The following is a 12,919-nucleotide window of genomic DNA, read 5'->3' as shown; positions in this document are numbered from 1 at the left end:
AAACCTCCACCGGCCCCATTCCTGTTAAACAGGTGAAAACAGACTTAAGAATGACAGGACTTGGTGCAGCTGAATCTTCGATTTTATTTATTTATTGCTGTTTTCCTTGAAAGAGTGAGGGTAAACACAAAAGTTTTTTTATTTTATATGCTGTAATATGCAGAAAATAGGTTTAAATATTAAACAAATTTCTTCAGGTCAGAGCATATAATTAAATTTTTGCTTGATGCAATGTGCATGAAGTTAAAAGATTAAAACTAATAAAAGATGTTTTAAAAATAGACTTATTCATTTGATTACATTTTATATGATATCATTTATATTGCTTTATAACATATTCAAGTTGTGTATCATGTTTTTTTTTAAAAATGGCTAAGTAATAAAGTAACTAATTACTTTTGAAAATAAGTAATCAGTAAAATAAAGTAACTGGATTACTTTCTTGGAGATGTAATCACTAATTAGTAACTAATTATTATTTTCAAGTAATTTTACCAACACAGAATAACACATTTCATTGTTTACAGACATATTGTGGATAACACTTTATAGGGACAGATCAGCTCAGAGTATCGCCATACAGGCTTGTCCTTTGAATGGGCTCCTTGAAAACACATGAAATTCCAACACGAACACGCTTTCGGCTCATAAAACACGCCCACGCTTCCTTAACCAGCGAGGCGTCAGACGTAACCAGTGACGTCACGTGCGCGTGGAGAAGGTAGCTGGATTTCTTAAAACGCGACGCGCGCTCGGCGCAGGACGTCCCGCCACTGCAGATCGACCAATAGAAGCCGGAGTTACTATCCCGACTAGTTTAAAGTTGCAGGAAGACTACTAATGTTTACACTCGATACGCATTACACGCCAGTCCTGCGTTGTGTGCGCTGTTGTCGTGCTGAACGTTTTACTTGCAGAAATGGCCTCCGAAAACAAATCGTGCAAGAATGAGGACGTGCTGGAGATCGTTTCGAAAGATAGTGAGGTAGAGTTGTGTGTTGAAGATTCTTCGTCAGATGACGAAGATCTCATCCAGGTAGACAAAGAAAATAGCAGCGATTCGGGCTACGAAATACTGCTGCCCCAAAGGTATGCAAGCTCAGGTTTATTGGTGAATGCTTTTTATCTTTTTGTCTTGGTGCACGGTCAGTCATCCAGTGTGGAAATCCCAGAAAGTGGATTCTGTTCATTTGGACATCGCGTTTTCAGTGGGAGAAAAGTTTCATTACTCATCCCAGTAACTTGAATTGAATTTCCCCAACCTTATCAACAGTACATTTGATAGTGGCTGAAACTAGCACCACTGACTTACAATGCGCTGTGAGGTCAGTTTCTTGACCATTAATATGCAAATTGTCAGGACCATTAATCAATGATCATGAGTATCATTCACAGAGAACTGGGGAAAGGCTGCAAACACAGGAAGTGAAAGAGGCTAATTGCACCCGCGTTATAATCAATCTAGTCACTTTTGGCCAATTAAACTATTGTATGGAACTGTGATGTCATATTTCTTACAATTTCTGCTCCCCTCTTGGCAAGATCTGTCTTGGCAACAGAGGCAGAGGCAGACATTTGATACACCCAGGGCTTAGAGTTTTGTTCAAAAAAGAATGACTTCATATAGGGAAAATATATATATCACATCTGCAGGACACCTTAAACTAGTTTTTTAATTAAGCAGCAAGGCAGAACAAAGTCGGGGCTGTATCAAGACACGAGGACTAAACCCCAATTCAACCAGACCCAGAACTGATCCGGAATTAAAACAGGACTACAACAGTTCAAAATCAGGACTACTCAGGACTTAACCAAGACAGAACCAGAATCAAATCTAGATGACAGTAGCACTAAAAATCATCATAGACCTGCACTACACTTATTTTTTAATTCTACCAAAGTCCACTATTTAGATTGAGAAAAGTTTATATAATTATTTAGCCTTGTTGTGCAAACAAGCCTGCAAAACTTAATAAATATAGAATTTGAAAAATAACAAACTTAAAAAGAAACACTAGGTACGAGATACATGAGAACCTATGATACGGTGATACTTTTGGTAAACAACCATTTGACTAACATGTGTGTCTCACCTGCTCTTGTTCATCTCTGTTCCTCTCTCTCCCTCTCTCCTCCTCTCTCTCTCCCCCTCTCCTCCATCTCCCTCTCTGTTCCTCTCTCTCCCTCTTTGTGCTGACAATCATCAAATATACAGTTGAAACCAGATATTTACAAACTCTTCAGATAAAAACACAAACACTTTTTTTAATTGTAACATCAAATCAGACTAAATGTTTATTTTTTTTAGGTTGATAAATATAAAAAACATATTTGTTAACTTTAAGAGTAAAGAGAGAAACTATCTGTATTTCTTAATTGCAAATGGCATCAAATTGTATTCAAAATTGAGCCACACTTATGGAGCTCCACAATTCTTTTCCTGGTGTTTTGGTTGACATCTCTTGATTTTCCCATTTCAAAGAAACAGACTCTGTGTTTTGCCTTATATGCATCCACAGCTGTGCCACCAATTTACTCACATGGACTCTACTAACCTATCAGAAGCTTCTTCAGCTCAGAATGGAATCGTCTGGAGTTTTCTTATTAATTAACAATAAACTTAGTGTAGATGTACTCCTAAATTTGATCAAAGTGATAAAAAAATAGACGGCTCTCTTTATTCTGACATTTAACTAATTCAAAATATATTTCAATATTTATTTATCCAAAACAAAACAAGTTTACTCTAAATTGATGTTGTACAGTAAAAAAATGCTCTTGTGTTTTCCATAAAGTGTATGTAAGTATCTGGTTTAAACTGTGAATATCCTGCTGTGTGTTGAAGTTCCTCTTGTTTTGCATAGAAATATACTGAACAACATACAAAGCATAATATATAAAATAACATCAATCAGAGTTTTTTATTTGAAAGAAGCCCCTTATGTCCATTCTTGTACATTACTGAAACTGATTTATTTAGCCGTGGAGGGAAACAACTGAAAATATGAAATAAACACACATGTAAGCTAAGACTCTCTAAAGAAACAGCATTGTTGTTGTTCGGCTTTTCATTTCGCCATTTGTTGATTCACTCGAAGAGCAAGTAACGTAATATGGGTCAAGTGATCAGTTTGATATCAATCTTTCGTGATTCACCGTCATATTTACATTATTTGTACAGTACGAATGATTTGCTTTGGTACCTGCTCAAACTTCAGTTCTCCTCTGTCTGCCTGGCTCCAACAACAGCGCACTCGCAGGCAGCAGCTCCCCCCGCCCCCTCGCTCAGTCGCTTAGTGTCTGAGCTCGGATCATACCAATATTACACAGTGTGCACTATGTGCTTCGAATATTGTGTGTAGTTTTTTGTTTTATACAGTTGTCAGCCAGGCATGTAACTATGAAAACTCCACGTCTAGAAGAATCTAATCAACTTTTTGACCTTTATGTTTGTTTCATTAGTGATGATGACGACTATGAGCCCCTAAGTCCCTCATCCCCTGCACAGCCGTCAGAGCCATATCATTCCCAAGCCACACAATCTACCTCAGCTCCTACTGTCCCCCAGTTGCCTGAAAGGTATGTAATCTTAATTTTACTACTCCTTATAAAGTTAAGTTTTTCATAGATTTTGAATAAGTATTCTTTATTTACCACAGCAGCAACAATGATGACTATGAACAACCTCTGCAAAGCCCGGCCAAAAGAAAAGCTCAATTGAAGCCTGCTAAGTCTAAGGCTCAGAAGAGTGGGCCTCCTGAACAGGAAGAAATGTGGCATAACAAAAAGGAGGAGGACAGAAATCCTGAACCCTTCAAGTTTATGCCCTCCAGGGTACCTGGTCCTACATTTAACAAGACGGCATCATGGTCTCCACTTTCGCTCTTCCAGCTTTTCTTTAGTGTACCTGTTGTACAGACAATCATTCAAAATACCAATGCCAATGCTGCGAGAAGGAAGGCAGCTGGTGTAAAGTTTCAATGGACTGATCTGACAGTGAAAGACTTTTACGTCTTCTTGGCTATTATTGTTTTCACAGGCCTTGTAAGTGTACACCACAGAGCTGACTACTGGAAAAGAGAATGGCCATACAATTTTCACTTCCCCCAAGAATATATGTCCAGGAACCGTTTTGAGGCCATCGTGTGGTCATTGCACCTCTCCAACCTGAAAGACGACAAGGAAAACCAAAAAAAAAGAAACACCCCACAGTACGATCGGCTTTTCAAAATCAAGCCGCTCTACGACCAAATCGTGAATGCCTGCAAAGCAAATTTCCAGCCTTACGAAAACATCTGCATAGATGAGAGGATGGTGGCATCTAAGGCTAGAATTAGCGTCAAGCAGTATATGAAGGCGAAGCCCACAAAGCGGGGATACAAGCTGTTTGTTCTGGCTGATTCAGCATCGGGTTACACATGGAACTTTTCTGTCTACACAGGGAAGAGTGAAAGCAGCATAAGCCATGGTCTGAGCTACTCAGCCGTTTTAGATCTTCTGCCATTTTCTTTGCTTGGTCGGGGCTACACTTTATATTTGGATCATTTTTATACCAGTCCTGCGCTGTTCCAATATCTGCATAAGAATTGCTTTGGCTGCTGCGGAACCATTAAAAAAACCCAGAGTGACTTTCCCCGCACAGAAAAAAATGACTTTCCTAAAAGAGCTGAGAGGGGAGATATGCGCTGGATTAGAAAAGATGAAGTGCTCTTTGTCAAGTGGATTGAGACTCGGGAGATAACGATGTGCTCCACAGTGCACAGGGCCTTCAGTGGAAAGACTGTGCAGCGTAGAGTGAAGGAGGCCGGGGTGTGGTCGGCAAAGCAAATACCTGTTCCTGATGCAGTGCTGGATTATAATAAGAACATGCATGGTGTTGATTTATCTGATGCTCTCATTGGTTATTACAGTGTTCAACAAAAAACAAAGAAGTGGTATAAGACTTTTTTTTATCACTTCGTGGACATTGCCATTGTGAACAGTTTTATTTTGCACAAGGAGATATGCAGGAGCCAGGGTCAGGAGCCGGTAACTCAGAAAAAGTTCTGGGAGCACCTTGCTGTGGAAATGCTGTCTTTTGCTGTAGGCTCAGCACCAGCAGCACCATCGCCCACACTCACCTGCATGCCGCGTTATTACGGCAGCGATGCTACACAATCCAGGAGGTACTGCAGGAGGTGCCTGGATGCTGGCATCCCAAGGGTGAAAACACCTATTTATTGTAGGGCTTGCAATGTCCCCCTGTGCCTCACGTCAAAAAAAAACTGTTTTGAGCGCTGGCATGATAAGCAGGAATATTTATCAAGTGTAAATGTGCACTGATGGCTTGCTTCCGCTCTTGTAATGAAACCTAGAATTTCAAGAAATACTCAAATCATTTTGAGGATGTCATTATTTATTTATTTTTGTTAATCAAGAACCTCACCTAATGTCAACTTTTGTCCATGTATTACAGAACAATATGAGCAGAGAAAAATCCCTGTAACGGGCACCTTATGCATCTGATTTGGAGTTCTACACAAAATGTTTTGCCATTTCTAATAGCCCGAGTATAGGTTTAAATACGACACCCAGAATAGGATCACAAAGAATAAAGTCTTTATTATACACTTAGGAGAATCCGTTCAGAATTGTATAGAGCTGTGGAAAAGTGTACCTCAGGACGGTCAATCCAGCACTCTCACAGGAGTCACAATATTTTATGTTTTTATACACTGTCAACCTACAGTGCTGGGCTGTGGGCTGAAGTCAGATTCGTATTTAACTTGATTAGGATACGTATTAAATTTATATCCTTAATATATATCCTGAAAAGCCTATAAATGGATGTCCTTATACTGGCATTAGGCTCCTTCTAGCTGCAGGCTTCAATCATTGCATTCTTTTATTTTTATCAATTGAGTAGCAAAATCTGTCATTCTCCCTGGCATCCCTCATCCTCCACAGCTAACCAGGCTGTCAGTAGTGGCTCTTATACAAGAAACCTACATTAGGTGATCTGTGCCATCCCTGAGCAGAGCAGTTTTCACTAAAAAAAGTTCATTTTTTTCTGTCCTTGCAGTATACTGTACTATATTCAGCTACAGTAGAAGTGATTCAGATGAACTCAGTCATGGTACGCACCTGGTGTAACGGCTAAATGTAACGAAGCACGTTGAGTAGGTGAAAGGATGGTTCCACAGTGTGCGGCATCAACTGTCAAACATGGAGGAGGAAGCGTGATGGTCTGGGGCTGTTTCGCTTGGATCCAGGGTTGGTGACTTGTACAGAGGGAGAGGCACCCTACTACAGCATTCTGCAGCACCATGCAATACCCTCTGAGTTGCGCTTAGTTGGTCAGGGGTTCATTCTGCTGCAAGATAACGACCAAAAACATAAGTCCAAGCTATGTCGGAACTACCTCAGGAAAAAAAAGAACAAGATAGTAAGCTTGAAAACATGGAGTGGCCAGCGCAGTCTCCAGACTTAAATCTCATTGAGCTGGTTTGGGATGAAATGGACAGAAGATTGAAAGCAAAGCAACCTACAAATGTCACACATTTATGGGAACTTCCACAGATATGGGAAGAACTTTCTGAAGAATATTTGATTTCTAATGTAGAAAGAATGCAACGGATATGTTCAGCTGTTATATCTGCAAACGGGCACTTCTCGTCCCACCTGCAAGAGAATTTTAGAAAACCTTGGTGTTTTCCCAGACAGCTCTTTTAAACTCGAGAAACACATCTCAGCTGTGGCGAAAAACAGTTTCTAGCAGCTGCGTCAGATATCTAAAGCAAAGCCATACCTCCCTTTGAAGGATCTTGAAAAGCTCATTCACACTCTTATCACTTCCACGTTAGACTACTGTAATTCTCTCTACTCGGGCCTCCCATCTTCCTCTATTCACCGGCTCCAGTTAGTTCAAAACACAGCTGCATGTCTCTTTACTGGTACTAGAAATTATGCCCACATCACACCAGTTTTAGCCAACCTACATTGGCTCCCTGTTGATTATCGTATCAATTTCAAAATTCTTTTGCTTACCTTTAAAATTTTTAATAATTTGGCTCCCAGCTATCTATGCGAACTCCTTCATTTGTATATCCCTTATAAGGTACTTAGATCTTCCAATCGAATGCCCCTGATGCAACCGAGGTCTCGTCTGAAGTCCAGAGGTGATCGGGCCTTTGCTGTCGTAGCTCCCAGACTCTGGAATAACCTCCCTCCTTATATTTGTTCCTCCGACTCCATCAAGTCTTTTAAATTGCATCTTAAAACGTATTATTTTAGTCTGGCTTTTGATTCAAATTAGTATGTTATTTCATGGCTAGTTTTTGTTTCAAACAATTGTCATGTTGTTTCCTGCCCTCCTTTTAACTGTTTCTTTTTATTCTGTCTTATGCTATTGTTCTGACCGACTGTGAAGCACTTTGGTCAACTTTGTTGTATTATTATGTGATATAGAAATACATTTTGATTTGATTTTTTGATTTGATTTGAAGAGAATGACAGTCTATTTGTCTCTTTCCTATTTGGTGTGAACAACCCCTTCGGTAAGCTTTTTGATAATAGTGGAGATTGCTTTTGAAAATGCAAAGTATGAGAGTCACAACTCTAACAGAAAAGGAAACAGAGAAAAGCCATGCTGGTAGGAGCTACTCTCCTGAGCTAAGGTTAGTCACATGGGGCATGGATACAGCTGAACCCACCCAACATGAATATCCTGAAAGAACTTTGTGACTTTAGAAAAGATAACAACGAATAATATGCGGATATTAAACGTGACTTGAGAAGAGTTGATGCTAGAGTGGAAGAGGCAGAGGGGTGAATCATAGAGACTGAGAAGGTGCTACAGGTGGTGTCATTGTTCATTAAGAGGCTAACAGCGTCAAACTAGACCTGCTCGAGCAGGAAGGCCGAGTATGCAGAGACAACCTTCGGATATATGGAATATGTGACGATGAAGAAGGGTCCAACATGATTACATTTTTGTACAATTTATTGAAAAAACTCGCTGAGCTTTTCCAGTGGCCAATCACTTGGAACTGAAAGAGCACATCGCACTTTGATGACAAAACCAAATGGGTGCGAAAAGCCCAGATCTATTGCCATGAAGTTTTACCCTTTAGGCTTATGAAAACACGCTAGTTAAGGGTGTGATTGGTAAGTGTTACAAGCAAGCCTCACTCTATGCGGTTGTTAAGATGGGAAAAGGAAGGAAACATTTCAATATGAAATTGAATATGAAACTTCAGTATTCTTTTTCTGCTACTAAAAATGCTATATTTAGCATTGTGTTTTCTGTGGACCAATATCTTCTTGTTTGTAAAATGACAGTTTATCTGATGGGAAAATACGGTCACAGTAAAGGTTTATTCATGGACGGAAGAAAATCTGCTGTAATCCCCTACTTTACCTCTAGGAGGAAGCAAAACTATTAAAATTAGTTTCTGCTGCTGTTATTTTAGTAAGTCTTATGATTTACTTATTTAATTGGTTCCTTCTGGATTTTTCTTATACACCATGATGTTCACTTGATTTCTGCTTCAGTATAATGAAGAACAATCACAAGCACTTCATGAGATTAAAGAATTTAACTGGGAAAGAAATCAAATTTATGCAGTCAGTATGTACAGTGATGATTCTTCTTTATAAAATTCTCTGTAGCTCTCTGGTGGTCATCCATTCCTGTCTTATCAGTGCTGCAAGCTGATCACAGGCTGTTCACTTGCTTCTTAAGGACTGACTGACTAGATTAAGATTTGGGGAGTTTTCTGGCTGTAAATGTTAATTTGATGATCACCAAATCACTTAGTTATAACTTCTGCCTTGTGACATGTTGCTCCATCATACTGGAAAATAGACAGATCACCACTACATTACTTCTGGATTGTTGAAAGAACTTTTGCACCATTCTTAGTTCATGACAGTGTTTTGGGGCAGAATTGTGACTGTGCAGAATCCCATGGATGAGAAAAAAACCACACACCTAGATAACCTCAGGATGCTTCACCATTGGCACAAATCATGGTAGCATTTACCTTTCCTCTTTTGGACTGTCAATTTTTTTAGAATTCCTTAACAGTCAGAGACGGGCATCATCAGTGAAAACAACCTTCTACTTCTTCTACTGTCCAGTCCTTGTAGTCTGTGCAGCATTTCAGTCTTTCCTTGACGTTTTTCTTGGAGAGAAGTGGCTTCAAGCATCTCCTATTTTATAGAGAAGTCTGTGCTTTCAACTGATGCATGACATCAGTGGACTCACACTTTCTCTTGCGCTATAAGATGATACAGAGCTGCTGATAGCTCATCGTTTAATGCTAGGGCCAAATTGTCATTGGATTTTTCAGATGAAGTTTACTTTCACACAATGGAGCTGTTTACAGTTCATGAATATACTTTTGATCACCCTGCATTAACCTTTTGCAACAACTACAAGATATAATTGTTATGAGATGCGCCACACATACTATATGCAATATTACTCTAAAACACACAAAAAACATTTCTTTTCCATGTGACATTACAAATATGTAAAATAAACATCAATACAAATGTCTTTATACACAATGAAATTACACAATTTTTTCCATAAATGTGCAGAAATTGCTACTTTGTCCTGTATGAAAATCTTGAGGCACACATGGTTACATTGTATATTGCTAGGAAAATGGGAAATTGGTTGAAACCTATATGGACTCCATAGCATATAAGATGTTTGTGCAGTTCTAACAATATTTACTTTTATTCTTCAGTCCTTGAACTTACCCAAGCTTTCTTGCCATTTCTTTAAGCAGTGTTCAGCAATAGTTCTCCAGGCTTCTCGGAGGACACTTAAATCTCTTCTTTGGATGCTGGCTGTCTTATTCTGTCAGTCCTGTCATTACGATCCCACACTGCTTTATTAATGTGGAGGCTAGGCATTACATTGTGTGTTTTTCTAACTATAGCAATGGAAGAGTTTAAGAATCTGCAACTTTTCTGTGTGAAGTTGACCTTGTTGGATTAAACGCACTATGTTGTCTCTATTCTTGAAGGCCACTACTTACAAGAAGGCTTGCCCAGTCTTTCCAATATGCTGCATGTAGATTTTCGAGTTATCTTTTGCGCACTGTGTTCTAAGACAGTCTTTGGGCTTGCAGTCTATGTAGTTAAAAAAGAATTCCTTGTCTGTACTAGTGTTTGACCCCTTAGCAAAGGTAAATAAAATTCACTTCAACTCAATTTATCCTAGATTTCTACAACACCAGGTATGTTTTTATACCATATTTAAAAACGTTTAAAACACTGAGGTTTAGTGTATCTAAACACAATCCTTACAAACTTAAAGCTCAGGTGTCAAAGTGGAAAATGAGGATCCGCACTGAGAGACAGAAAATACAAATAAGGAACTGTGCACTGTGGACTCATATAAAGCTACTCTAGAAAGGTCCAAGAATAAAAACAAGGATATAAGCATAAAAAAATCCTCTTTGAGTTTGTTAGGTGGAGACAACCCCAAAAGTCGTCATTTTCCTCTGTAAGCGCTAGATGTTTTAACTGTATGCTAAGAAGTATCACTGACTTAAAATGGGGTGTTATACTAGTGTGCTAATTTTCATCTGTCGCCACCAACTCTTTTAGGCCTTATCATAATATCAACAAGTTTAACCTCAAACCATAAAAAAACAAGACCGAATCATCAGATAGCTTTTAAGGAGACAGACACAGTCCAAGCAGAGGGCCAGCCAAAATGTCCTCACTTTGCAAAAATTCCCTCACTCCTCCCTCTGCAACTTTAATTGGCCCTCATAAAGAGAGAGGTTCAAGAGGATACTTGGATTTAAACATTAAAACCAGGCTAATGTGCATCTGTGCTCTACATGGTAGTAATCTGCACAGTTATGCTTTACGCAATGTCCATTACAACATCTCTCTCTCTTTCACAAGTAGATTCTCTCTCTCTCTCTCTGCCTGTCTCTCTCTCCTGCTCACTCTGATTTCGCTCCTTTACATTCATACAAATGTGACCATGTCACCAAAACCAGGCTTAAGTGTTTATCTTGATGCCTTATGCCATCAACATATGAATCATGCTATGTATTACACCAATGCTGTTTCCCTTCCAAACATAAACATATAACCTCCCCCTTCCTGTGAATCTCAAGGGAGTCCTGCCACACATTCTTGAGTGTACACTTCATTGGCGCAATGATTCAGAGCAGCTCATAGCCAAATAAGACGAAACCCCCTCAGCTTGCCTACTTTGTCCGCATATGAGCTGCTTCTGTAGCTACATGGACTTGGCCACTTGTGGATTCATACACAAAGACAGAAAAACTTTGGGCTGCAGTTCTGTTAGAGCTGAATGCTATTTGTGATCAGCGACTCTGAAATTTGATTTTTAAACCACTATTATGTGTACAGCAAAAAAGAGAGAAAAGAAAAAAGGGGAGAGGGGGTGTTAGCATAGAACAAGTGCAGAGTTGCCCTGGACTGGTCTGTTTAGACTTGACAGATCTGTTTTTACTTGAGCTGTGCCATTTGGCCTTCAAAAATTCCAGACATGTGCCAAACTGCAATGAACTTTGACTCCATTGTCTTGATTTTTTCAGGCTTCCCTGTTCTAAACTGGCCTGTATTGCTGTATGTGATTATTCTGAAAAGTCCCAAACTGAGAAAGCAGGAGATTGTCACTCAGCTCTTTTGATTACATGTTGGGCTCAGGGCTTTATTTTTTGAAACTTTTTGTTATCAGACTTAGTTCTTGTTTTTTCTTCATTCTTTTACCCCATCGCCTTTTCTAGAGCTAAATTTACAAAAGTTGTAACATGACTTTCAAGAATAGAAAAGAACAAAAGTGGTACCTACCTATCCCTGAAAAGGGGCTCATGCTAGTGACTAGTAAACAATAAAGTTGTCCCCTTCTCAGAGAAGCTTTAATCATAGGCATTTTTAAAGCAGGCAGATGGATACGTACTTCCTTTTGCAAATATGTTACAAATCTGTAGAAAATGTGTAATGTTGTTAAAGACTTACAAAAGTCACCTTTTACTGTGTTGGTTTCTTTGGGGCTATTATGTGTGGACAGGCATGCCCTCATTGTGCTTGCATGGGTTTTCACCTCCTCTTGGATAATTCTTAATCAACCTTAGATGGGAAGCAAATTACAAAACACACCGAAGAGCATAAAATGCATAGAATGAGGTGTTAGATGAATAAAAAAAGAGCAATACAACTTCAGGTGTAAAGTGCATTAAGTGGTTGATAAGAGTTGAAATGTAAGTCTGTTCTGTTCCATTATTATCCATTATATTTCAGAGTTTTATATTCGAAACTTTAATCATTTGGATCTGAAAGATTGGAATATTTTACTATAAGAGTCAAATCATGAATCTGTCTTATAACAGTGAGGGCCCAACAATAAAACTAGCTTTGCTTGCTGTAATCATTGATCTTTTCCAGTTTGTCCCAGAGAAGTCTGTTCCCGAACCACTTGTACTGCAGAGGGACAAAATCCTCAGTCATTACTCTGTAAATTTACATGGCAAAGTTGATCTGAAGCAAATATGAGGCTTGAGCAGTTTAGCTTTGTCAAATCTAGGCAATGTTTCCCAATATCTAAATTAAAATCACCTCTTTTATTACTATCTCTGCACCACAGCTAATTAAGGGAAGGGGGGGGAATTGTGAATTCTTCTGTTACTTCAAATACAATTAATCAAGAAATTGCTTTCTTTGGTCTGTTTAAGGAGCAAAACCCTTTTCAGTGTCCACTTCAAACTGCCTAAACATAAGAGGTTGAACAAATGAATTAATTCTGTTGTTTAAAGTTTCCATTATCTAGTAAAAAAATTTCAGCTAACGAGACAAACCAGTCCTTCATATTATCTGCTGACAGTGGTGAAGGGTTTTAGAGGTGTAAAATGTGTAATGTTCTCACAAATAGGAAGGTCCT

The 12,919-nt window shown here is 39.0% G+C and overlaps 1 protein-coding gene across 2 annotated transcripts; it reads left to right on the top strand.

Annotated features, from left to right (window-relative positions):
- The first annotated feature begins 756 nt into the window (after positions 1 to 756).
- LOC102193539 (piggyBac transposable element-derived protein 4-like) lies at positions 757 to 5,366 on the top strand. 2 transcript variants are annotated; one of them, XM_005751917.1, is made up of 3 exons: positions 757 to 1,089; positions 3,463 to 3,579; positions 3,663 to 5,366. In XM_005751917.1, exons 1-3 carry the CDS (start codon positions 920 to 922, stop codon positions 5,320 to 5,322), a joined length of 1,947 nt encoding a protein of 648 aa, XP_005751974.1. In that variant the 5' UTR covers positions 757 to 919; the 3' UTR covers positions 5,323 to 5,366. The 2 variants fall into 2 exon arrangements, with proteins under 2 accessions (XP_005751974.1, XP_005751973.1); XM_005751916.1 differs by having other exon boundaries at positions 3,660 to 5,366.
- The last annotated feature ends 7,553 nt before the right edge of the window (positions 5,367 to 12,919 follow it).

Source organism: Pundamilia nyererei, unplaced genomic scaffold, assembly GCF_000239375.1.
Source record: "Pundamilia nyererei isolate P.nyererei 1_Seehausen unplaced genomic scaffold, PunNye1.0 scaffold00334, whole genome shotgun sequence".
NCBI classification, from domain to species: domain Eukaryota; kingdom Metazoa; phylum Chordata; class Actinopteri; order Cichliformes; family Cichlidae; genus Pundamilia; species Pundamilia nyererei.
This window is presented reverse-complemented; position numbering and strand designations above follow the sequence as displayed.

Coding starts and splice junctions, on each gene's coding strand:
- LOC102193539 (XM_005751916.1), top strand. CDS start 920: ATGGCCTCCGAAAACAAATCGTGCAAGAATGAGGACGTGCTGGAGATC. Junction 1,090..3,462: donor GAAATACTGCTGCCCCAAAG/GTATGCAAGCTC, acceptor TTGTTTCATTAG/TGATGATGACGACTATGAGC. Junction 3,580..3,659: donor GTCCCCCAGTTGCCTGAAAG/GTATGTAATCTT, acceptor TATTTACCACAG/CAGCAACAATGATGACTATG.